General features: G+C 38.3%; 1 protein-coding gene across 9 annotated transcripts in view; it reads right to left on the reverse strand.

Moving 5' to 3' along the window:
* Positions 1-25,807, reverse strand: part of RB1CC1 (RB1 inducible coiled-coil 1) — a 92,895-nt gene that overhangs the window by 59,784 nt on the left and 7,304 nt on the right. For 8 of the 9 annotated variants that reach the window (XM_030794899.1, XM_030794895.1, XM_030794898.1 and 5 more), the window contains exons 2-5: positions 4,911-5,025; positions 3,515-3,636; positions 1,942-2,068; positions 1,604-1,774 (exon numbers count right to left, since the gene is read on the reverse strand). In XM_030794899.1, coding sequence (XP_030650759.1) covers positions 1,604-1,774; positions 1,942-2,068; positions 3,515-3,585 — 369 coding nt within the window. In that variant the 5' untranslated portion in view covers positions 3,586-3,636; positions 4,911-5,025. Of the gene's footprint in view, positions 1-1,603; positions 1,775-1,941; positions 2,069-3,514; positions 3,637-4,910; positions 5,026-8,409; positions 8,483-25,807 lie in introns of all 9 variants that reach the window. The other variant, XM_030794893.1, reaches the window with a different exon arrangement.

A 25,807-nucleotide genomic window follows, 5' to 3' on the forward strand; every position in this document is an offset into this window, starting at 1 on the left:
AGACCCCAGAATGGAAGACCCACCAACAGCTTGCACTGTGCACCTGGAAAAGCCACAGACACAATGCCAGCCCGTGAAAGCAGCCGGGAGGGAGGCTGCATCCTGCAAAGCCACAGGGACAGAGCTGCCCCAAGTTCATGGGAACCCACCTCTTGTATTAGTAAGAGCTGGATGTGAGACCTGGAGTCAACGGAGATCATTTTGGAGCTTTAAAACTTGGCTGCCATGCTGGTTTTCAAACTTGCATGGGACCCTGTAACCCCTTTGTTTTGGCCAATTTCGCCTTTCGCCTCCTGCCATAATTCCAAGGCCTCTCCAGCCATGAGGAACTGTAAGTCCAATTAAACCTCTTTTTCGTCCCAGGCTCGGGTATGTCTTTATCAGCAGCATGAAAACAGACTGATATAGAATGCTTGGTATTTGAATCTCAGATTACTAATTCAGGATCTCAACAGCAATAATCATCTTTCTCATTTCATTTATGTATTTAAAAAATATTTTAAATATGATGCATTAAAAGAGAAATAATGCCAGCTTATATTTAATTCCTGATATACATATTTCTGACATTTTCTTTTCTTTTTACTTTCTTGCTTTCATGCTTTGAATGAATATAGTTTTAATATAGTTGAATATAGTTTTAATTGCTCTTTCTAATCACTTGAAAATTACATATCCTACTAATCTTTTAACTTATTATCATATTTAATACTTTCTCTATCAAAATGTAGTATGTATACTTTTCAACCAAATCAAAAAAACTCTAAAAGATTCTATTATGTAAATTCAGTTTACGGAAGTATATTTTTTAAAATTTTGTCCTCTCAAAGCATTTTTGGACTCTTAAATGTTTATTAAATATGTTTCACACAGATGAGGTTATTTCCTTTTAATGTTGTATCCTATGTGAAAAATGGGGGTATTTGTACAAATGTATATACTGCTTAAAACAAATCTCTAAGAGTTTTACTAATTAAAGCTAATGTTCAGTAATCTTACTTATTTTTACAAAAGGAAAATACTATTATTTCATTGGTTCTAACACATTTTTTCCATTATTAAAAGAAAAATGTAGCTTACTACTGATAGCTTAATGTCAATGATATTACTAGAAGGTAAATAGCAAATTAAAAAGGAAAATCAAATGACTGGGAAACAATCTGTGGGAACTGCAAGTAGCAGTGTTAAGAACTATATCTTAGAAAGAAATCTGATTCTCCTCCAGGAACTAACCATAAATATGGAAAAAATAAATACATTTTTAGAGCTATTTAAGTTCTCTTTGTTAATATCTACTCTAACATAGGTCCTCTATTAATTAATGTTCAAAAGTAACTATTTATATACCATTATCTAGGAAAGAAGGTGACCAAATCATGTTAAGACAGCTTTTCCACTCTAAAATACTGTCATTATCAAAGTAGAATAACTAGCAATGTATGACCCAGAAATTTTAAAACTAGATATATTAACCAGAAAATATTTTTAAAGTTTATTTGTCAAACTTTTTGCATACTTCCTATGCAATTTAGACTACTGTGCTATTTAGATCCGAATGCTTTTAGAAGCAATCAGTTAGTTAAAATAATTGTTTATATCTTACCAATGCAAGCTGTGTCCTTGAAGCAACAGTATGAAAAACTGCAGGCATCATAAGAGATTCTTCAACTTTTATTTCCATGTCATTTTCTGTCGAAAAGGTAGTTTTAGGAATAGCAGGTGGACGATCACTTAAGATCATTTCTTTGTTAAAAAGAAAAATTGGATTTGTATCCTATATTTTTTAAAAAAGGAGAAATAACCAAAATAAAATGTTATAAATACTGAACGTGCACATTGCCTTCAATATATGAAGCAAATAAACCTTACTTTTGAACACTGAGTTCCCAATGTGATGTGAAGATGGTGCATTCTTGTGTGAAAGGACTCTTGAATACCTACCGTCCCAGCACTGTAGGTACACACTCTTCTATCTGCAGCCATGCATTCTCCTCCATTGACCACCAGCACCTGGTGTTGAATAGCAATCTTGTATTTGCTTTGAATGGCATGCTTAAGGTCTGCCACACTTCAAAAAATGAAATAAATCAGTTGTTTACATTTGCCCAATGACTTTATTTTCCAAGTAGTACTATATAAAAACACTTTAGAGGTTAATGAATTTCACTCTAAAACTTTCCCCAAAAACAATAATAAAAAATATAAGCTTCCTATTTAATGAACAGGATGCCATAACAACTGGCTGATCTTGGGTAAATAATTCACCCATGTGTCATATCTAGAAGTGAGTCTATGAAATGGAGGCAGTAGACACATTTATTTTTGAGCTATCTATGTAACAGCAAAAGAATATGCTCAAACTGATTATCATGTCTATTAAAATCCTCAGGCTATGTAATTTTTGTTAAACACACGTTTTAGAAACTACATTAACTCTAACACATGTGAAGATTCCTTCCTATCCCTATCTTCCAAAAAATCATTCATGTAAGGGTAAAATCAAGTTTAATGAAAACTAATTCTGAAAAAAAAATCCATAATTCAAATTTTACAACAAAAACTATTATTTCACACATTATTTATAATAATTCCAGTGTCAGATCTATTCTGCATTGCCATCAAGTCTTTGCCATTATGGCCACTACAAAAATATAAACAGCGTTGGAAATAATATTTACTACTTCTATTTCCTTCCTGTCAAGCTAGAGAATTATTAGATACCTGAGTCCCACTAAATCTGGCTGAAAATATTAAATTTATTTTTTCTCTCCTTAACAAACAAAATAAACCTATTGACATTTCTTCATAAACGGAATAAAAACAAATGACCAAAAATGAGGGAAGTGATATACATTGTTTTATGAAGCTTCCAATAATTCCCTTAACAACGGCCTGTGAAACATAGAACAGCAATTGACTACAGGTACTTACAACAATGGAAATCAGTTTGTTTTGTGTGGGTAGATCTGTTTACTGATCTGTTTACTGTTTACATGAATATTATATTCACGTCAACAGGACAAAGCACAATTTAAAGAATGTAACTAGTATTTTAGAGAAAGATAACAATTATATATAAAATATGTTGGGATAAAAGATTTAAGACTTGCCATTATGTGACTTTTTTTTTTTTTTTTTTGGAGACAGAGTCCCGCTCAGTTGCCAGGCTGGAGTGCAGTGGTGCGATTTTGACTCACTGCAACCTCTGCCCCCGGAGTTCAAGTGATTCTCCTGCCTCAGCCTCTGGATTAGCTGGGACTACAGGCACGTGCCACCACACCCAGCTAATTTTTGTATTTTTAGTAGGAACAGGGTTTCACCATGTTGGCCAGGATGGTCTCGATCTCTTGACCTCGTGATCCGCCCGCCTCGGCCTCCCAAAGTGCTGGGATTACAGGCGTGAGGTACCGCACCCGGCCACCATTATGCTACTTTTTAAACAGTAGAATAATATTTCTTAAAATTTCTGCATGCAGACAGAATGTGAAAAAAAAATAAATGAAATACAACTCACGTTTGCACTGTAAGTTCAGTGTCAAATGTTAGAGTAGTTCCAGTGTTAACCAGAAATACATATAACTTCATGATGATTTATCTGAATTCTGTGAGCTTATACCTCACCCTCTGATACAGTTACTAGAAGAAACAAGAAAAGTGATCAATTTTACAAATGCAACTACAATCACAAATACTATCATCATTATGACACAGTACAGTATTACTATATAAATAACAAAAATATCAAAATGGGCTTTGATGTCTAGGATGGCTAACTGGATAGTTCAGTAAACTCAATGCTTAAAAAAAATAAAAATAAATAGTAATGAGTTTAGTGAAAAGAAAAGTGTAACTGTTCTGCCATAGGAAAAAAAGTTTGATTTTTCAAGAAGTAAAAGGCCAGTAGCTAGAGTAAAGGTTGCTATGTGCATATTTCACTCAGTGTTTTACATTAAGAATAAAACAGTTGGTCAAACATCTTATCCTTGAGAGTTTTCCCCCCACTTCTTCCTCAACATAATAAAAAATAGATTAGTATTAAGGTTAAACTTACTAATTGCAAATTAAGAGTAGCCATTACTTGCAAATTAGGGGAAATGAATCCCAATTCCTTCCATCAGCTGCCTGTTGATCTGTGTTTCATCTCTACACTGAGCTAGAAATCCTCCATAAGAAACTCCTTAATAGTTCCATCACTTTGTATAACAGTAGCAAGTGTACAGGTCTGGAAATCAGAATATTTAAAACTCTGCGATTAACATGCCCAAGGAAAAACCTCAACTAGAAAATAAAGCTTCTTCATCTATAAAATGAGGATGACATACACAACCAGGCACAGTGGCTCATGTTTGCAATCCCAGAACTTTGGGAGGCCAAGGCAGGAGGATCACTTGAGGCCAGGAGTTCAGCCTGGGCAACACAGCAACACCCTGTCTGCACAAAATGTTTAAAAAAAATTAGCCATACTTGGTGGTGCATGCCTGTGGTCCCAGCTACTTGGGAGGCTGAGGCAGGAGGATGGCTTGAGCCAAGGAGTTCAAGACTGCAGTGAGCTACGATTGTGCCACTGCACTCCAGCCTGGGCAACAGAGAAAGGTCCTGTCTCAAAAGAAAAAGAGAAAGGAAAAAAACTTACAATAATGACATATAAAGGGGACAGATTTCATGGTCTAACATTTTATTTTCAACAAATGGAGGAAAAGATCCATAAGATTAATGAAACTGGTGAGCAATAACTATAAATAAATTCCCAGAAAGTAGTAGGTACCTTTACTTATGCTCTTTCCACATAAGCCTTAGAGAATTATTAGAGAAGGAAAATGCAAATAAGGTTTTAAAATTAAAATTTCCAGAATCATTATTTTAAAGGCAATAGATAAAACTCTGCTATACAGGTAGAAACTGTGACTTACCGTCAGGCACTGTGAAAAGGACTACCACTTTTCTTAAAAAGTAGATTAAAACTGGCTTATGTTTGCTTTGCTTGAGATTGGCAACTGAATGGCATTACTGGTTAAACTCAGAGAACTGGAAAAGAAAAATTTCTGGTTATAAAGAGAAACAATTCAGTATGAAACAACATATGGCTATTGTTCCTTTCTTCCTTCTAAAACTACCATCTGTAAGAATAATCTCTACTCAGGCCTTTCTACCTGCACATTCACTATAATACCAACCACATGAATTCAACCCATATCACTCCGTGGCATCAAACAAAAGTCACCAATAAATTCCTCAAAACTGCCATTTCCACAACAATTTCTCATTCCTTAAAATATTATGGTAAAGAAGTATCCAGGCAGTGGAGTTAGAAAGCTTGGGTTTGGTTTGGGGCCCATTACTTGCAATTATATGATCTTGGACAACTTTCGGCTTCCTCTTTTGTAAATAGGAATAAAAATGGCACCTGTAGCAGACAGCCTCTAAGACAGCAGCAAGTATCGGTACCACATCCACCTACTGTATTCATACTCCAGTGAAATCCCCACCCTCAAGTGTAGGCAGGGCCTGTGATCTGTTTCTAACCAAAAAAATATTGCAAAAGTGATGTGATATCATGTAGGTAATTGTTACTTAAGATTATAACTCCCATCTTGACAGCTGACTCTCTCTCTCTTGCCAGCTTTGATGAAGTAAGCTGCCATATAGACAGGCCTATCTGATAAGGAATTGAAGATGGCCAGCTAGTAAGAAGCTAAGGTCTCAGTCTGACAACTCTCAAGGAACTGAATCTTGACAACCACCACAAGCCCATAAGCAGATCCTTTCCTAGTTGAGCCTCAGACAAGACCTCAGCCCTGGCCAACACTTTGACTGAAGTCTTGCAGAGACCCAAAAGGGCCCAGTGAAGTCATACCCAGAATCTATAAAATAATAGATTCATGCTGCTTCAAACAACCAAGTTTATGGTAATTTCTCATTCAACAATAGATGATTAATATAACACAACCATATCACAGGGATATTAGGAGGATGTTGCTGTGGGAGTTCAGGGACCCCAAACAGAGCGACCGGCTGGAGCCACAGCAGAGGAACATAAATTGTGAAGATTTCATGGACATTTATCAGTTGCCAAATAATACTTTTATAATTTATGCCTGTCTTTAATCTCTTAATCCTGTTATCTTCATAAGCTGAGGATGCATGTCATCTCAGGACCACTGTGATAACTGTGTTAACTGTACAAATTATTGTAAAACGTGTGTTTGAACAATATGAAATCAGTGCACCTTGAAAAAGAACACAATAACAGCGATTTTTAGGGAACAAGGGAAGACAACCATAAGGTCTGACTGCCTGCGGGGTCAGGCAAAAAGAGCCATATTTTTCTTCTTGCAGAGAGCCTATAAACATATGTGCAAGTAGGAGAGATATTGCTAAATTTTTCCTAGCAAGGAATATTAATACCCTGGGAAAGGAATCCATTCCTGGGGGGAGGTCTATAAACGGCTGCTCTGGGAATGCCTGTCTTACGCGGTTGAGATAAGGACTGAGATACACCCTGGTCTCTTGCAGTACCCTCAGGCTTACTAGGGTGGGGAAAAACTCTGTCCTAGTAAATTTGTGGTCAGATTGGTTCTCTGCTCTCAAACCCTGTTTTGTGTTGTTTAAAATGTTTATCAAGACAATACATGAACGGCTGAACATAGACCCTTATCAATAGTTCTGCTTTTGTCTTTTGTCCTGTTCCCTCAGAAGCATGTGATCTTTGTTAGACCCTTATTAGTTCTGCTTTTTGCCCTTTGAAGCATGTGATCTTGTACCTATTCCCTGTTCTTACACTCCCTCCCTTTTTGAAACCCTTAATAAAAACTTGCTGGTTTTAAGGCTCATGTGGGCATCACTGTCCTACCGATATGTGATGTCACCCCCGGCGGCCCAGCTGTAAAATTCCTCTCTTTATACTGTCTCTATTTCTCAGCTGGCTGACACTAATGGAAAATAGAACCTACACTGAAATATTGGGGGTGGGTTCCCCCAATAGGATGTCAAAGAAAAAATGTGGTATTTGGCACTCTCCAAAGTTTGGGAGGGATCTCAGCTGCCTTACCTTTGTAGTAGAGCTCACTTACTCCCATAGCTGCTGCTACCACCACTGTTGATTGTTGACTCCCAAATCTCTCCTAAACTATCTATCCAATCCCTCTCAAACTCAACAAATCCACAATCTCCTATACGCATTTCTTCAACATTATTGTTTCTAAAACTGAGCTCTGCCCCTTAAATCTCCTTACTTTAATTTTTCATTTCTCTTTGTTGATGAAGTCTAGATTCACCCAATCTCTCACATATTATCCTAGATTTGTCTTCCTCCTAAGAGACATATAAACATCAGCAAATCTGTCCTGTAAATTCTAACATTTAAATACTTAATGACACGATATCCCTATTTCTATCCCTACTGCCTTAAATCAGATGCTGTTTTCAACCTGCACTGATTTCCTCAATCACTAGTCTGTCAACCTCCAGGAAAGTATTCTAAATGCTTTATTAAATGACAATAACATCCAAGACAGCAAATATAATATGCTCTTCCTTTCCACCACAACTTTTTACCCTCATCCTCTACCTCTCCCCCAACTTAGCCGTCCCAAATATCACACTGCTTAAACTCCCTAAACAAATCGAGCTGCTAAAGTCTCTGAGTCTTCATGGGGCAGTTCTCCACGCTTAGGATTCTATTTGCCCTGCTTGCTATGATCATCCCTTCTACCTGCCCTACCCTCACACACATCTTCTTTCAGACTCGGGAGAATTGCTTGAACTGGCAGGTGGAGGTTGCAGTGAGCTGGGATCCCACCACTGCACTCCAGCCTAGGCGACAGAGCCAGACTCTTTCTCAAAAGAAAAAAAAAGGCAGTACCTACAGCCAGGGAAAGTAGGCATAATTATCATAAATGTGATACTTTCTAAGAAATATGTGGAGAGTGACAGGGAACTATGAAAGGCACTTAACAGATTGACAGAAGACTGGCCAGAAGGTGCAGACCTAGAAAAGTCATGCAGATCTGAGGGATGTTAACAAAAGGAAGCTAGAGATAAGCAGGAATCAGATGACTGTATTAAATAAAGATTTGCTGAATCAATGAGTGAATGAATACCAAATCCAAAAACATAGGCTTTATCTTACAGCTTAAAAGGAGGCATTTTGTTTTCTCAGAGATTAGATAGCTAAGGGATGCTGACTAAAGTGGAAGGAATATTCATTCATTCATTCATTCATTCATCCAAATCCAAAACACATGTATTATGTGCCAGGACTGGGTATTCTGTGGGGAAAAAAACAGACATAATCTTTGTCCTCATGGAGTTCACAGTCTTGAAGGAGAAAGCAGCATTAAACAAGAACAAAGTAAACATGATATAAGTTGTAATAAACACACAAAAGAGTGGGTAGGAAGAAGGACTTACTTCAGATTTACGTGATCAAAGGAGGCCTCTATGTGGGTTACATTTAAATGGTATTGTTGGGATAAGACAAGGCCTGAAATGAGAAGATGTAAAGCAGTACAAGGAGACACACCATTTTTGTGAGACTAAACACAGAATCTTCAGTAATAATCACTGTATTGTTTTTTCTTTTCTTGTTTTCCTTTGAATATTATCTTCTGTTTTGATATAATTCCACAGCTAGAGAAAAATTACAAGAATAGTACAAAGAACTCCCCTGTCCCCCTTACTCAGATCACCAACTGTGAACACTTGTGTTCTATTTATCACTTCTGTCAGTGCACACTCCATACATGCTCTCTCTCCACATACGTATACACACAGAGATATATTTTTTCCTGAACTACTGTGAGTAATTTGCAGACAGAATTTCCCTTTATCCATAAATACTTCAGAATGTCTTACCTAACAGCAAGAACTTTCTCCTACATAACCAAAGTACATTTATCAAATCATAAAATTTAACACTGATGCACTATTATTATCTAATCTATAGTCCATATTCAAACTACTGCCTCAATAATATCCTTTGTATTTCCCCCCCCCTCAGATCCAGGATTTATTTTAGGATCATCATATTGCTTTTAGCTATAATATCTATTTAATCTCCTCCAATCTGGGACAGTTCAGCTTTTCCTTTGCATGATCTACAGCCAATACATTGCTTTCAATCAGAAGCTTTAGAAATCATTAAAGAGTAAAGATGACCTCAGTTCCATTCTCCTCTTCCATGATACTTAAAGCAAATTGAGAGAAACTCCAATAAGCTGTAGCAGCTGTGTCCCTTTTAACAAATGCTAATCTCTTCATTTGACATGCACACACCTCACCGTAAAAAACCACAATCATCAACAATGCTGACCAAAAAAAGCTGAAAGAAATAAACCTACTTGAGAATGAGTTTGTCTACATACTTGATGAACAATTTAAAACTATTTTAAGGATAGTTTTGATTACACTGGCTCCAGAACCTAGGTTAAAATTAATTTAAACTACTTCAAGGATAGTTTTGATAACGGTGACTCTAGAACCTAAAATTTGACTCCCACATACAAATTTCCTTTTTTTTTATATTTTTTATTTTTTTATTTTTAATTTTTTATTATTATACTTTAGGTTTTAGGGTACATGTGCACAATGTGCAGGTTTGTTACATATGTATCCATGTGCCATGTTGTTTTGCTGCACCCATTAACTCGTCATTTAGCATCAGGTGTATCTCCCAATGCTATCCCTCCCCCCTCCCCCCACCCCACAACAGTCCCCGGAGTGTGATGTTCCCCTTCCTGTGTCCTTGTGTTCTCATTGTTCAATTCCCACCTATGAGTGAGAACATGCAGTGTTTGGTTTTTTGTCCTTGCGATAGTTTACTGAGAATGATGTTTTCCAGTTTCATCCATGTCCCTACAAAGGACATGAACTCATCATTTTTTATGGCTGCATAGTATTCCATGGTGTGTATGTGCCACAGTTTCTTAATCCAGTCTATCGCTGTTGGACATTTGGGTTGGTTCCAACTTTTTGCTATTGTGAATAGTGCCGCAATAAACATACGTGTGCATGTGTCTTTATAGCAGCATGATTTATAGTCCTTTGGGTATATACCCAGTAATGGGACGGCTGGGTCAAATGGTATTTCTAGTTCTAGATCCCTGAGGAATGGCCACACTGACTTCCAAAATGGTTGAACTAGTTTACAGTCCCACCAACAGTGTAAAAGTGTTCCTATTTCTCCACATCCTGTCCAGCACCTGTTGTTTCCTGACTTTTTAATGATGGCCATTCTAACTGGTGTGAGATGGTATTTCACTGTGGTTTTGATTTGCATTTCTCTGATGGCCAGTGATGATGAGCATTTTTTCATGTGTTTTTTGACTGCATAAATGTCTTCTTTTGAGAAGTGTCTGTTCATGTCCTTCGCCCACTTTTTGATGGGGTTGTTTTTGCTTGTAAATTTGTAGTATACAAATTTCTAACAGCTCCTAAGTGGATGTTAATGACAATATCATTTTCCCATGTTTTCATCCATTGTGTATAGTCCTAAGACTGGCATCTTTAATTAGAAGCTTCTTCTAAACATTTTCACTCTCTACATCCTCACTAACTGTCAGCTACCAAAAGTCTACCCAAGAACAGCAGAGAAAAATCCAACTACTAACACAAGGCATCATTTCCCATGGGTCTACCAGTACTGGTAACCTGTGAGGAAATGTGACGCTCATTGCTTTCATGGCTACAAATGCTCTTCTTTTCTCCACACGTCCTAAGTATATGGCACATAAAATCATAATCATAATCATTGCTAATACTTATCGAGTTATTCATTGTATACCACTCATGCTAAGTAGTTTTACATGCATGACTTCATTTATCATTACATGTAATACATTCATATCATTAGGGTTTCCATTTGCAGATGAGAAATTACAATTCAGATTAAACTTGTCTAAAGGAATAAACTTAGTAAACCAAAACAAAAGTAAACTTAGCCAGGGGTGTGAACACAGGTCAATAAATTCATTAATTCAATAAAAATATCACCTGAGAATCTAGTTAGGTACCAGGCATTTTCTTAACTTTGGGAATAAAATACAAAATAATAAAACTATCTGCTCTCATGAATTTTAATATCATAGTGAGCAACATGAAAATTTTATATTTATATAAAACTCCATGATACCTACTTTCAGGGGGGAAAAAGCTACAAAAAATCATTTTTTAAAGTAAAAACAAACATGAAATTCCAAAATACATACTTCCACTTTGCTTTTATTCTTTAGAGATAATGATACTGTTGGCATAGCAATAGCTTCCATTGACTGGAAACATGAGCAAGAACTATATTAAGTATATGATATTCTCACAAATCCTATAGTGAGAGAGGTTAAGAATTATCCGCATCATTCAAACGACAAAACTATGGCTCAAAGAAGTTGTTTCCTAAAGTCACATAGACAGAAAGTCGTAAAAACTTAAAATCCATAGCTGGATCACGGGGAAAAAAAGAACATGAACATACTACATTAAAATCCCTTATATAAGACTACATATAGTAAGCATATTCTATGACTTGGGACTTTACTGTTCCTTTAGAAATAGGAACACTTGTTCCCCCTTGCAGATTTTCTCCTTTATATGACCCTTTAAAAAATTTCCTTTACTAAATATAATACAAAAAAAACCTCTTTCAATATGAAGTAAGAAGAGTGGAATAATAGAACACTTTAAATGTGACAAGGTAAGGTTTTCAACGGAAAGCAAAGTCATCATCCAAGAAATGGCATGGACCCAGATCCTGAGAGAACAAGATTTCCTTGTGTCCATAAATGAAAAGGTGATCTTCACCTACAACCACCTGATCTTTCACAAACCTGACAGAAACAAGCAATGGGGAAAGGATTCCCTATTTAATAAACGGTGCTTGGAGCCTTGGCTAGCCATATGCAGAAAACTGAAACGGAATTCCTTCCTTACACCACATACAAAAATCAGCTCAAGATGGATTAAAGACTTAAATGTAAAACTCAAAACTATGAAACCCTAGAAGAATACCTAGGCAATACCATTCAGGACATAGGCACCGCAAAGATTTCATGACAAAAAAGCCAAAAGCAATTGCAACAAAAGCAAAAATTGACAAATCGAATCTAATTAAACTAAAGAGCTTCTGCACAGCAAAATAAACTATCATCAGAGTGAAGAGACAACCTACAGGATGGAAGAAAATTTTTGCAATCTATCCATCTGACAAAGGTAATATCCAGCATCTCCAAGGAACTTAAACAAATTTTACAAGAAAAAGAAAACATACATGCAGCCAACAAACATGAAAAAAAGCTCAACATCAAAGATCATTAGAGAAATGTAAAGCAAAACCATAATGGTATATCATCTTACACCAGTCAGAATGGACATTATTAAAAAGTCAAAGAAAAAGACAGATGCTGGCAAGGTTGTGGAGAAAAAGGAATGCTTTTACACTGTTGGTGGGAGTGTAAATTAGTTCAACAATTGTGGAAGACAGTGTGGCGATTCCTCAAAGACCTTGAGGCAGAAATACCATTTAACCCAGCAATCCTGTTACTGATGAGAACATATAGACACACGGGGGTAGGATGGTGAAACAACACTCACTGGGGCCTGTCAGAGGGTGAGGGGTGGGAGAAGGGACAGCATCAGGAAGAATAGCTAATGGATGCTGGGCTTAATACTTAGGTGATGGGATGATCCGTGCAGCAAACCACTGTGGCACATGTTTACCTATGTAACAAACCCATATATCCCGCACATGTACCCTATAACTTAAAATTTAAGAAAAGAAAAGGTGATCTCGGCATGTAGCAGAGAGAAATTTTTCCATACTTGGTCATCCTGGCAGTGTGGAATTCTCTAGAAATGTGCATACTGAACACTTCATAGCTAAAGAAACATATAGAGGAGAACCTACCTATCATAGCCAAGAACAGAGCTGAGTGTTTGACACAGACAGCTACCCCTTTGCATCCTTACACACTTCACTCCCAGGGCACACACTGGGGCCACCTTCAAATAGGGAACTCCACTGCTACTGCTGGCAACTGCAGGGCAGTGAGGAGTATAATCTTGGCTCTAGAGTGGTCTCCCACCAGGCTTTCAGGAAGAAGAGGAGGGTGATTCAGGATCTGCTCTCAAAGCAGAAAGTAACATGGTGTTGGCCTCTACTCCCAGGCTTATCCCCCTCAGGTAGTCCCCTGTGGATCCAGAGATAGTCTCGAACTGATGCCAACTGGGCATAAAACATGCCCACCATCCTGGATGGCTCATCCCGGACAAATGGGATGCAGCAGGAGTTTTCTCTCTTATTACATTAAACATCTACACATCATAGCCTCAATTTTGCCTCTTGGAGAGTAAAACCTAAAATACTTAACTATCTGGTCCTTTCGAGAGAAAGTGTGTGCCTCTTCCTCCAAAGCTTAAGCAACTACAGCCACTTCAGGGAGAGCTGCACATACCTTAGTTAACACCAGGCATCTACTAGTGAAGGACTGAACCTCCTGGTAAGCGGCACTTCCATCATATGGAAGTGACAGCAACAATACAAAGAAGTCCTGCCCGGAGACAAGCCCAATTTCCCAGTTTTCTTTCTAGCAGACGACAGACCCAGGACTGATCACAGAATGACTGGTATTCTAGCTTAGTGGGAGAGGAAAGGGTAGAAAACCAAAAAGAGGAAGTTATTTTCCATACCTGCCACCCATCATTTAATTCAAATATCCAAAGATGTGATTGCTGGTGAGAATGACAATAACAAGTGACTAAGGGTTACTATTAGCTTTTTAGTAAGAGTTCCTATAAATTAATAAGAAAATCACAAAGACTCACAATAGATAAATAGGCAAAGGGCATGAGTAGGTTATTAAGCGGTTAACAAATGTGGAAAGTATTTGAGGCCTCTTCAGTAATCAAAGAAATACAAATCTAAAAAGAAGACAGTATTTTTCACCTACCAAGCAAGCAAGATTTTCGACCTAAGATTCCAAGGTTTTCAACCCAAGAGAAAAGAAATAAAATGTATAAAGTAAAAAGTACTTTAGAAATACTAGTATAAACAAGAATTTTTCTCTTTCCATAAAACATTTATTCCATAGCTCCACTGAAAAAAAGGCATTGACAGACCTAGAGCCAAAAGTACCCATAGCACAACAGGCGGTGAAAAATTAACATTAACCAAAGAAAGGTCTGGCCTTTGCCCTTCCCTACTGGGAGGTGATATCTAGGCCCTGTAATGTCCTGACAGATAGAACTATCTTTGTTTGCCTCAGGGCTTCAGTCACGTCAGTATAGCAACGTGACTCATGTGTCAGTTCAGTTCTGACCTCCAGAGGAACTACTGACTAAAGACATTGGTCTGACCTCCAGGAAGGGCTAGAGACTAAAGGTCAGTCACGTGGACAGCACAGGATCAAGCACTAATAAAAACTCTGGACACCAAAGACTCATGTGAGCTTCCCTAGTGAGCAATACTCTTGTGTATATTGCCACATATTGTGGCCAAGAGAAGGTAATGCTGTCTATGACTCCACCAGCAATGATGGCCAGAAGCTCTGAGTTTGGACCCCTTCCAGATTCTGCTCTCTGCCTATTTTTTTTTTGCCTCATTTTAATTTTTGTATCCTTCTCTTATAATAAAAGTGTAATTGTGAGTATAGTGCTTTCCTTCGTTCCCTGACCTGTTCCAGTGAATTCTCCAAAGAGAGGGTGGATATGGGGAACCTGTGAGTTTGTAGTCAGCTGGTTTGAAGTGAGGGTGGGTTCTGGGTACCGCCGAACTTGCTGCTAGTATCCGAAATGAGGGCAGTTTGTGGGACTGTTCCTTCTAACTGTAGAGTTGGCTAACCTCATTGCACACTCACACTATGGTTTTTTTGTTTTGTTTTGTTTTTGAGACGGAGTCTTGCTCTTGTCGCCCAGACTGGAGTGCAATGGCACAATCTCGGCTCACTGCAACCTCTGCCTCCTGGGTTCAAGCGATTCTCCTGCCTCAGCCTCCCAAGTAGCTGGGATTACAGGCACCCACCACCACGCCTGGCTAATTTTTGTATTTTTAGAGAGACAGAGTTTTGCCATGTTGGCCAGGATGGTCTCGAACTCCTGACCTCATGTTCCACCCACCTCGGCCTCCCAAAGTGCTGGGATTACAGGTGTGAGCCACCACGCCCGGCCTACTATGGTTTCTAGAAAGAACCTTTGGAGAAGTGGCTAATGCTAAATGTCTAAAGTAGAAAATGTACCAATCACATAAGCTTGGAACATCTTAATATGCCATAAAGCAAGACAGCTATCAAAGACTAAAGAGATTGGGTCAAAAAGGCAAGGAAAACAACTTTAAAAGGCTTCTACTGGCTATGATGGGACATTCTGAGCATCAAAAGAATGAGTACAAATAACTGAATGGCAAAAACCCGTAAAAATCCATGTTGCATAATGATACTCAAAAAAACAAAAACAAAAAACCTCAGTGAGCTAAGATAGAACCCATGATAAAAAATTAAAAAGCAAAGAAATTAAGCACTGTCTTTCCTATATGAAATGTATTTTGGATAGCTGGGCACGGTGGCTCATGCCTGTAATCCCAGCACTTTGGGAGGCCGAAGCAGGCTGATCACTTGAGCTCGGGAGTTCAAGACCAGCCTGGGTAACATGGCAAAACCCTGTCTCTACAAAATATACAAAAATTAGCAAGGTATGATGGTGCACACCTGTACTCCCAGCAACTTGCGGGGCTGAGGTGGGAGGATTGTTTCAGCCTGGGGGATAGAGGATGCAGTGAGCCAAGATCACACCACTGCACTCCAGCCTGGGCAAGGCAGAGACCGTCTCAAAACAAAACAAAACAAAAAAGATAGGTATTTCAGTCCATTTATATGGAAAACCTCCAGCTAACAGTGATTCAACTGGGCACAGCCCAAGTATAAAGTTTTCTTTCCACCCCAGACCACCTCTGAAAAAGTAAACCTGAATTTAATCAAGCATCTATACGTACCTACGGTTTCCAGTTTCTAGGAAACATGGAGTATAAAGACAAAGACAAACATTATGATCAACAGCTAAATTCAGAATAAGCATTCCACAGAACAATGACTGTTTCTTCAACAAATGGTTTCTAAAAAAAAAAAAAAAAAGAGAGAAGACTTTTATAAACTAAAAAAGATGGAAGAGACAAAATAAACAAATGCCATGTGTGAACTTGTTTGGATCCTGGATCCCGACTCAAAACAACTGTATAAAAACATTTTTGGGATAAATGTGCAAATCTAAATATGGACAGGGTATCAGATTATATTAAAGAATTACGATTACTTTTGTTTGGATGATAATGGCATTGTAGTAACAGAAAATGAACTCTGAAAAATTAGTGTGTAAAATGATGCCTGAGTCTTACTTTAAACTAGTCCAGCAAAAATAAGCGAAGAAAGGAAGGCTGGAAGGAAAGAAAAGAATTAGCTGGGCAGTAGAAAGGTGAGATTGGCAATATGTTGGTATTTATTAAACCAAGTGAGATGGTTATATTAGGTTCACTGTAACATTCTCTCTACTTTTGTATATGTTTGCAAATTTCCTTAATAAAACACTAGAAAATGTATTATTTTAATCACATTCAACATTCATATTGCAGGTCGGAATGTACTTTAAATAATTATGATGTTTCTGGAAAGCAACTGTGTTTGTGGAGGTAGATAAGCAAAGGTTTTATAAAATCACATTTCCTTAAGCCAATAACTGTACCATGAACTCAATTTTAGGGAAAAAATTTGAAATAGTTAAAGCATACACAAGACACTTTCCTACATTTATTAGTAACAAATATTTGCCTACTCATTCTTTTGTTATTCATATTATAAGACAGGATTTAAAATGTTATGGATAAAAATTAAAAATTTGATTTATTTATACATTTTTTAAGACAGGATCTCGTCCTGTCACCCAGGCTAGAGTATAGTGGCGGGATCACAGCTCACAGCACCTCACAACCCCCCCTGGCTCAAGCGATTCTCCCACTTAAGCCTCCCAAGTAACTGGGACTACAGGCATGCATCACCATGCCCAGCTAATTTTTTGTAGAGACAGGGTTTCTCCATGTTGCCCAGGGTTGTCTTGAATAGAAATTTTAAAATATGAGAGAATAATTTTATTTTATTTTTTTTTAGACAGAGTCTTGCTCTGTGGCCCAGGCTGGAGTACAGTGGCGCCATCTTGGCTCACCAGAAGCTCTGCCTCCCAGGTTCACGCCATTCTCTCGCCTCAGCCTCCCGAGTAGCTGCGACTACAGGCGCCCGCCACCACGCCCAGCTAATATTTTGTATTTTTTAGTAGAGACGGGGTTTCACTGTGTTAGCCAGGATGGTCTCCATCTCCTGACCTTGTGGTCCGCCCGCCTCAGCCTCCCAAAGTGCTGGGATTACAGGCGTGAGCCACCGCGCCCGGCCAGAGAATAACTTTTAATAAAGCTTACAGTATTAATAAAAACAGTATATGTAATGGTTTTTTGTTTGTTTGTTTTTTTGGAGACAGAGTCTCGGTCTGTCTCCCAGGCTGGAGTGCACAGCAACCTCCCCTTCCCGAATTCAAGTGATTCTCCTGCCTCAGCCTCGGGAGTAGCTGAGACTACAGGCACCTGCCACCACGCCCAGCTAATTGTTTTGTATTTTTAGTAAGGCAGGGTTTCGCCATGTTGGCTAGGCTGGTCTGGAACTCCTCACCTCAGGTGATCTGTCTGCCTCAGCCTCCCAAAATGCTGGGATTACAGGCATAAACCACCGCACCCGGCCTTCAATATGATTTTTTAGATGGTCAAAAAGAATGCAGAGGAAAGGAAAAAAATCTAACTCTAAGCTAACCCTAACCCAAAACAATTAATAACAAGTGTCTGTAGGTACTGAATTGGTAATACTCCAGTAAAACATTTAGCTGCTGTCAGAATACACCACACTCCTTGATTATAATCTGACCTAAACAGAAGGAAAAACAACTGACTGCAGAGGAAGAACTTAACAGACCTGGTTAAAATTCTTATTTTGCCACTTACAAGCTGGGTGATTTTAGAAAAGAAATTTATCCTAGCATTCAATTTTCTTATCTCAAAAGTAGGGATGACATCTTCCTCACAGGGCTATTGTAGGGGATATCTGTTCTTCAAAATTTACAGGTCTAAAGTAACAAGAGAATGAGAAGCAGATGGAAGTATAGCTAAAACAAGATTGGCCATGAGGTGATAACAACCGAATCAAAACAATGGGTACATCATAGCTCATTCTTCTATTGCCTATCTTTCTGTGTTTTTGATTTCTGTAAGAATTATAAAGATACAGCCGGGCATGGTGGCTCACGCCTGTAATCACAGCACTTTGGAAGGGAAAGGCAGGTGGATCACTTGAGGTCAGGAGTTCAAGACCAGCCTGGCCAACATGGTGAAACCCCGTCTGTAGTGAAAAAAAAAAAGATACAAAATTAGCTGGGCATGGTGGTGCATGCCTGTAATCCCAGCTACCTGGAAGGCTGAGGCAGGAGAATCACTTGAACCCGGGAGGCAGAGGTTGCAGTGAGCCGAGATTCCGCCACTGCACTCCAGTGAATCTCCGTCTCAAAAAAAAAAAAAATTATAAAAATACAAAAACAAAAGAAAGCTCATAGAACAATCCCAGTGTTTCCGCACCCACACAACAGGATAAAAATGTCTGAATGATGCCAGGAGCTGTTTCACCAAAGCAAGTCCATTTTATATAAGGCTACTATAAAGAACCATGTCTACTCTAATACCTACCTACTGGCACAGTGCCTATACAAGAGCTATGTGCATGCTCGAAATTACCTATATCATCCCCTCCCATAATTCATGCTACACAAAAAACTTTAATTTTTCCCTCTACCTATTCCTCACACTCATCTTTTCTCATATTGATGGGAAGAGGTAACTGAAACACTCTGAAGGCAGTCTTTCACTGTGGTAAGACAGAGCTGAGAAAATTTTCTTTCCCATTATGTCTCAAAGAAAATCAGCAACATACTGGGTGCACTGGCAGCACCCTTGGGAGGCCAAGGCAGGTGGATTGCTTGAGATCAAGAGCTCCAGACCAACCTGGGCAACATGGTGAGACTCCATATCTACAAATATACAAAAATTATCCAGGTGTGGTGACGCACACCTGTAGTCCCAGTTACGGCAGGGTGGGGTGGGGGCACTGAGGCAGGAGGATGGCTTGAACCTGGGAGGTTGAGGCTGCAGCAAGCAGAGATTGTGCCACAGCACTCCAGCCTAGGCAACAGAGCAAGACTATCTTTAGAAAAAACAAAAAGAAAAGAAGAAAAATCAGCCACATGTTCTTCTTTTTTTTTTTAATCTTTCTTCTTTTTTTTTTATTTTTTATTATTATACTGTAGGTTTTAGCAAGGGCACATGTTCTTAATTAAGTGTGGACTAAGCATATCCTATTGGTCATTGGCATATCTTATTTGCAGCCAATCCATTAACACGAGCAGAACATACAAACAATGTCTAATACACAGAGTGACCACTCTGTAATCCATGGCAAGGCATAAACACTAAATATGCTTTACTAAATAAAGGGAACACAGAAACAATTGCCAATAATGAAAATTACAGTTTCCTATAAGTAAACACGTATACACGAAAACAAATTGCACCAACATCTAACCAATATAAAGGATATTCAAGGTTTTCTTATTCTCAGACTACACTCTCAATCTTAATGTTTAACAACAATCACTACAGGCATGAAACGTGAAATCTTTACTTGAATTGAATTTCCCCGGACCTGTCACTGCATTAAGAGGGAGGCTGACCTAGGTGACACGCAAAGTGCCTAATTACTAAACATTCTACAAGTAAGTTGTATAAATTGGACTCTCAAGCCAGTTGTTTAGGGAAACAGACATAACTGGTCTCTTTCTCAAAGGGCTGTACAATCTTATGTATATAACAATGTGTGAAGGACCAGATCTTTTTTTCTTTTTTTTTGAAATGCAGTTTTGCTCTTGTTGCCCAGGCTAGAATGCAATGGCATGATCTCAGCTCACTGGAACCTCTGCCTCCTGGGTTCAAGGAATTCTCTTGCTTCAGCCTCCCAAGTAGCTGTGATTACACGCACCCACCACCACGCCCAGCTAATTTTTTGTATTTTTTAGTAGAGACAGGGTTTCACCACGTTGGCCAGGCTGGTCTCAAACTCCTGACCTCAGGTAAGGTAATTCACCCGTCTCAGCCTCCCCAAGTGTTGAGATTACAGGCTTGAGCCACTGCGACCAGCCAAAGGACCAGATCTATACAACAGTAAATGGAAAAAGGAGTTCGATTACTCCTTTGCCTGAACACTCTGATCCAGTCAAAACAAGAGGACACTGACCTATTTTTCCTCACAAGGATCATTACTTCCTTTTCTTCTTTTCTTTTTTCTTTAAGAGATGAGGTCTCTCTATGTTGCTCAGGCTGGTCATGAATTCCAGCCCTCTCAAGTGATCCTCCCACCTTGGCTTCTCCAAGTGCTGGGATTACAGGTGTGACTCACCATGCTTGGCCAGATCATCACTTTTCTTTTTCTTTTTTTTTTTCTTTTGAGATGGAGTCTCACTCTGTCGCCCAAGGCTGGATGTAGTGCAGTGGCACAATCTCAGCTCACTGCAACCTCCGCCTCCTGGGTTCAAGCAATTCTCCCTGCCTCAGCCTCCCGAGTAGCTGGGATTACAGGCACCTGCCACTACACCCAGCTCATTTTTGTATTTTTAGTAGAGATGGAGTTTCACAATGTTGGCCAGGCTGGTCTTGAACTCTTGACCTTAGGTGATCCACCCACCTCGGCCTCCCAAAGTGCTGAGATTACAGGCGTGAGCCACCCTGTGCAGCCAAAAAATCTATTTCTATCTTGAGCTGTTATTTCAACCCTGGATTATTAATCTTTATGTGGTCATGTAATAAAGCTGGTCAGATTTTAATTGAAATGTATGGTTTATAAAATTAGTTAAATACTCTGTATGGGTACCAGGATGAATAAAATATACCTATTCATGCTAATGTTTTAAATTCTCTTATTAAAAGAAATATCATATGATCTATATAGACCAATTTTGTGTAATCTAAGTCAAAGTTATAAAATTCTACTGAATGAATCTTCTCCAGAAGATCCATGAGCTGCATGGCTTTATTATTAGGAAAAGAAATGTAGATAAAACAGGCCAGGCACAGTGGTTCATGCCTGTAATTCCAGCACTTTGGGAGGCCAAGGCAGGTGGATCACTTGAGGTCAGGAGTTCGAGACTGCCTGGCCAACATGGTGAAACCCCATCTCTACTGAAAATACAAAAATTAGCTGGGCGTGGTGGCTCTCGCCTGTAATCCCAGCTACTCAGGAGGTTGAGGCAGGAGGATCACTTGAACCCGGAAGGTGGAGGTTACAGTGAGCCGAGATCATGCCACTGCATTCCAGCTGGTTGGCAGAGTGAGACTCCATCTCAAAAAAAAAAAAAAAAAGAAAAAATGTAGATAAAACAATAAAACAACTTTCTTCATCAATACACGTCTGTCTAAATTTCCATTCTCTAATCTGTAAATGTGGATATTTACCATACCTACTTCATATGGCTATTGCAGAAAGAAAAAGAAATCACAGTAAATATTCCCAAAATATTCTCTAGGGACAGGAAATAACTCTGTGACATAACAAAAAGCACTCAAAAGCATCAGGTGAATAAACAGGGTTTCATAAGCAAATGTACTCTTGGGGTTCTAGTAGCAGTACTCTAAGCAAATGACAAAGCAGAATCCAAATAGTAACTTAGTAACAGAGAGAGATCACATGCAGGTAGCTAATTTTCAGCAGTTTCTTTATCAGCCAATGTGTTCCCAGTATCTTATATTAAAAAAAAAAAAGAAAAGTAATCAGCTTGGTTTAGTATGTTTTAACATCATATGAATAAGTACTCCCTGGTTCCACATAAACAGTTACTAAGTATGTGTATCCTCTCTTCCACTTTATTCCCATTAAGCTATCTAATTCAGATCTTCCTACTGCATATCGGGCTCTAACAATTACCTATCTGAGCACCTACTACCTGCGGATTCCATCTAAGATGGCACCACCAACTACATAATCTTAGATTCTTTTAATGTTTACTTCTCCCCAAACTAAAAATGCTTCATAATTTCTACTCAAGTATAAATTCCTTAGACTGACACTCCACTATTTCCTTTATTTGGGTCCCTACATGAAGCTCCCTACCATTTAGGCTGATCTCCTGAAATGAGGTGCATGGATAAATGGATTTTCATGCCTCTACTCATGTCATTCCACAGCTTCCATTATGTAACCAAGAACTCACAAATATTCTGTCGTAAAGTCTTCCTCAATGTACTGGCTGTCAGTGGTCTTGTTCCTGAAGTACTGACAGCCCATACTTCAAATTCCAACTTTCAAGTAACTGTTGGTATTCAGAACATACATAAATGCCCTGCTACTCTTTTTTGCCACTTGCCAAATAACTTACATCGCCCAAGCTGTATTGTAAATGGCTAAAAAAAATTTTGGTCACGACATATTATACCTCAATACCTAACATACTACCTAGAGATAGTAAACAGTCAATACATGTTTGAGGTCAAAACCATGGATAAGGAGTACGGCAACCAAAACTGCGAAATCAGAAAGTTGCTCAAAGAGAATCCACAGGAACACTGTCTCTATTTATTCACAAGACTGTATACTTTGTTACATATTCCTATATGCTATCAAAATAATATGATCCCATGAAACTGAATTCTCTCCTTTGTATGTCACAATTGTTAAAAAACATTCAGCAAAAAGGGACATTAGTAATCAAGTACATATTTGGTCACCCCGAAATAAAAAATACTTGGAAAGAAATAAGAGATCTGGTTTTTAGTCCTAGCTTCACATCTTTACTCCTGTGATTTTGAGGAGTTAACCAATTTCTATGAAACTCAGTTTCCTCATCTTAAGACATAAACGGGTACACTAGATTATTCTTCTGATCTTCTATAAATAGTCAAATCATACATTAAACATGAGTCTAACACACTGAACAAATACTAATTTTAAGAAACTTATTGTGTGCTAGTGCTGAAGACTAATAAAAAGCATATTACCTGTCTTCCAAAAAGTTCAATAATACTAATATGAAGAGAGGTATGCAAAGGTTAGACTGAGAAAGAATGGACAAGAATTCACACAAAGGTGACATAAAAAAAAAAAAAACCATCGCTTCTCGGCCTTTTGGCTAAGATCAAGTGTAAAAAAAAAAAAACCAACACAAAAGTATATGTAAAATCAAGTTCCAACTAGAAACTGACAGTTTACCCTCACTGATCACATTACTAAAACTTAAGAGGATAAACTTAATAAACCAATGATTTAAGAAAACAATCATTAAAAGGAGCTAATTCTTTTATTAACTTGCAACTTTGGGAATGCTTATCATGTACATGTCCCCCTAATTTACGTAAAATCCATTAAATCCTGTAAGTGGGTTGAATCTCTATGATCTAGAACTACAGTTATTGCATGTAATTGTTAAGTAAGGTACAAGCATAGAAATCAACTGCTATTCAAGGAATTATAAAGTAACTTTATAAGCCTTATATAAATAAGCCTAGTACATAAGTATTACTTTTCACCAAATAGTCACAATTTCCTAAAATTTGACTTGATGCTCGTTTTATATAAAGTCCTTTCTTAACTTTTATAAAATGAAATCATATTTAATACTATACAAGTTAACACAAGCCAATTCTAAATTAAAAGTAACAGGTTAGTAACTCAACTGACACAAGATTTTCTTAAATTATTTGACCCTCTGCTTAAACAGTCTTTAGTTTCTGCCCACTAAGAATTACTATAAACTGCCTACCATATATATTGACTTTGTAGGAGAGAACAATTGTCAAAACATGTCAAACATACTCATAACTCACACGGTAGTTAACAAGTTAGTAGGAATCATGGTACATTAATAAACATAATGCATGAAACTGAACAGATCCAAATTGATCTTTATACATGCATACACGCACATGTATATCTATACAATAATAGTGGGATTTCAAATTGGGGAGAAAGGATCTACTTTTCATGCAATGGTATTATGACAAATGGCTATCCATAGCATGAAGAAAAATAAACTATCTGGAAGTACATATTCACTAATGAGAACTAAAACATCAACAAGGTACCACTTTTTACCCTTCAGATTACTACTGATGATTAAAATGAGTGCTAAGTGTTGACAAGATTAACAGTGGGTCCACTGGCACATTTCTGACAAAAATACAAACTGGTACAACTTTTAAGGAAATTTAATCTGGCACTATGTATCAAAATTTAAAATGTACAAACCAGCAATTCTACTTCTGGGAGCAAAGAATGAAACAAGTGTACAAAGGTATGCACATGCAATGATTTTCATTATACCATTACTTTTTAAAATGATAAATTTAAAAACTATCAATGGAGGTTGGTTAAATAAATTATGCCTATAGTCCTAGCTACTCAGAAGGTTGAGGCAGGAGGATATGGCTTGCTTGAGCCTGGGAGCTGGAGGCTACAGTGAGCTATGATGGCATCACTGCACTCCAGCCTGGGTGACCCAGCAAGATCCTCTCTCTAAAACAAAATAAATTATGACACAACCCTATAAGGTATCAAATTTTAGACATTTAAAAATGTTTTGATCTATACATATTGATCAGTAAGAAAAGCAATTTACAGTATATATTATGTGATTCTGTTTGTGGATTTTATTTTTACAACTAATGCAGGAGGACATACGTATATGCAAGCACTTAGAAAGTCTGGATCAATTTAATAGCAATCTTTTTAACACTGGCTATCTCTGGATGCCAGACTTTTACTCTCTCCCAGTTCTTTTAAAAATCACATTTTATAATTAGAGGGGAAAAACACTTATATTCACTTAAAAAAAAAAAAAAGATGACACCCTATACATTACAAAGAAATAAAGAACCTGAATTTGTTGCCCCAAAAGAGTTAGTCCCACCAAGAGAGCAAGACAAAGATTCCCGCCTGCTTCCCCTATTTCAGTCCCAATCTGAGGTCCTAGGGGAGTTCTGCCCCACTCTCATTCTAAATAGATGGACTTTCACTCAGCCACCCAGGGGCTGGGTGCAGTGGCACGATCTCTGCTCACTGCAGCCTTCAGCTCGTTGTAGCCTCCGCCTCCCAGGTTCAAGAGATTCTCCTTTGGGAGGCCGAGGGGGGCGGATCACGAGGTCAGGAGATCGAGACCATCCTGGCTAATACAGTGAAACCCCGTCTCTACTAAAAATACAAAAAATTAGCCGGGCACGGCAGGCACCTGTAGTCCCAGCTACTTGGGAGGCTGAGGCAGGAGAATGGCGTGAACTCAGGAGGCAGAGCTTGCAGTGAGCTGAGATCGCGCCACCACACTCCAGCCTGGGCTACAGAGTAAGACTCCGTCTGAAAAAAAAAAAATCCCAGCCTCCAGAGTGGCTGGGATTATAGGCACCACCGCCACACCCGGCTAATTTTTTTTGTATTTTTAGTAAAGACAGGGTTTCGCCATGCTGGCCAGGCTGGTCTCAAACTCCTGACCCCAAGTGATCTGTCTGCCTCAGCCTCCCAAAGTTCTGGGAATACAGGCATGAGTCACCACGCCCCAATTGTTATCTTCATGTAAACATAAGAGGAAGAATAGAACTGTGAAGAGAACATGAGATTTGGAATCAAAAGAAGTATATTCAAGTCCTAGCCCAATGTGACCTGAACTGACTTCACCTAACAAGTTTTTTCATTTGATTACAAAAAGGAAAAAG

This window comes from Nomascus leucogenys, chromosome 16 (assembly GCF_006542625.1).
Source record: "Nomascus leucogenys isolate Asia chromosome 16, Asia_NLE_v1, whole genome shotgun sequence".
Taxonomy (NCBI): Eukaryota; Metazoa; Chordata; class Mammalia; order Primates; family Hylobatidae; genus Nomascus; species Nomascus leucogenys.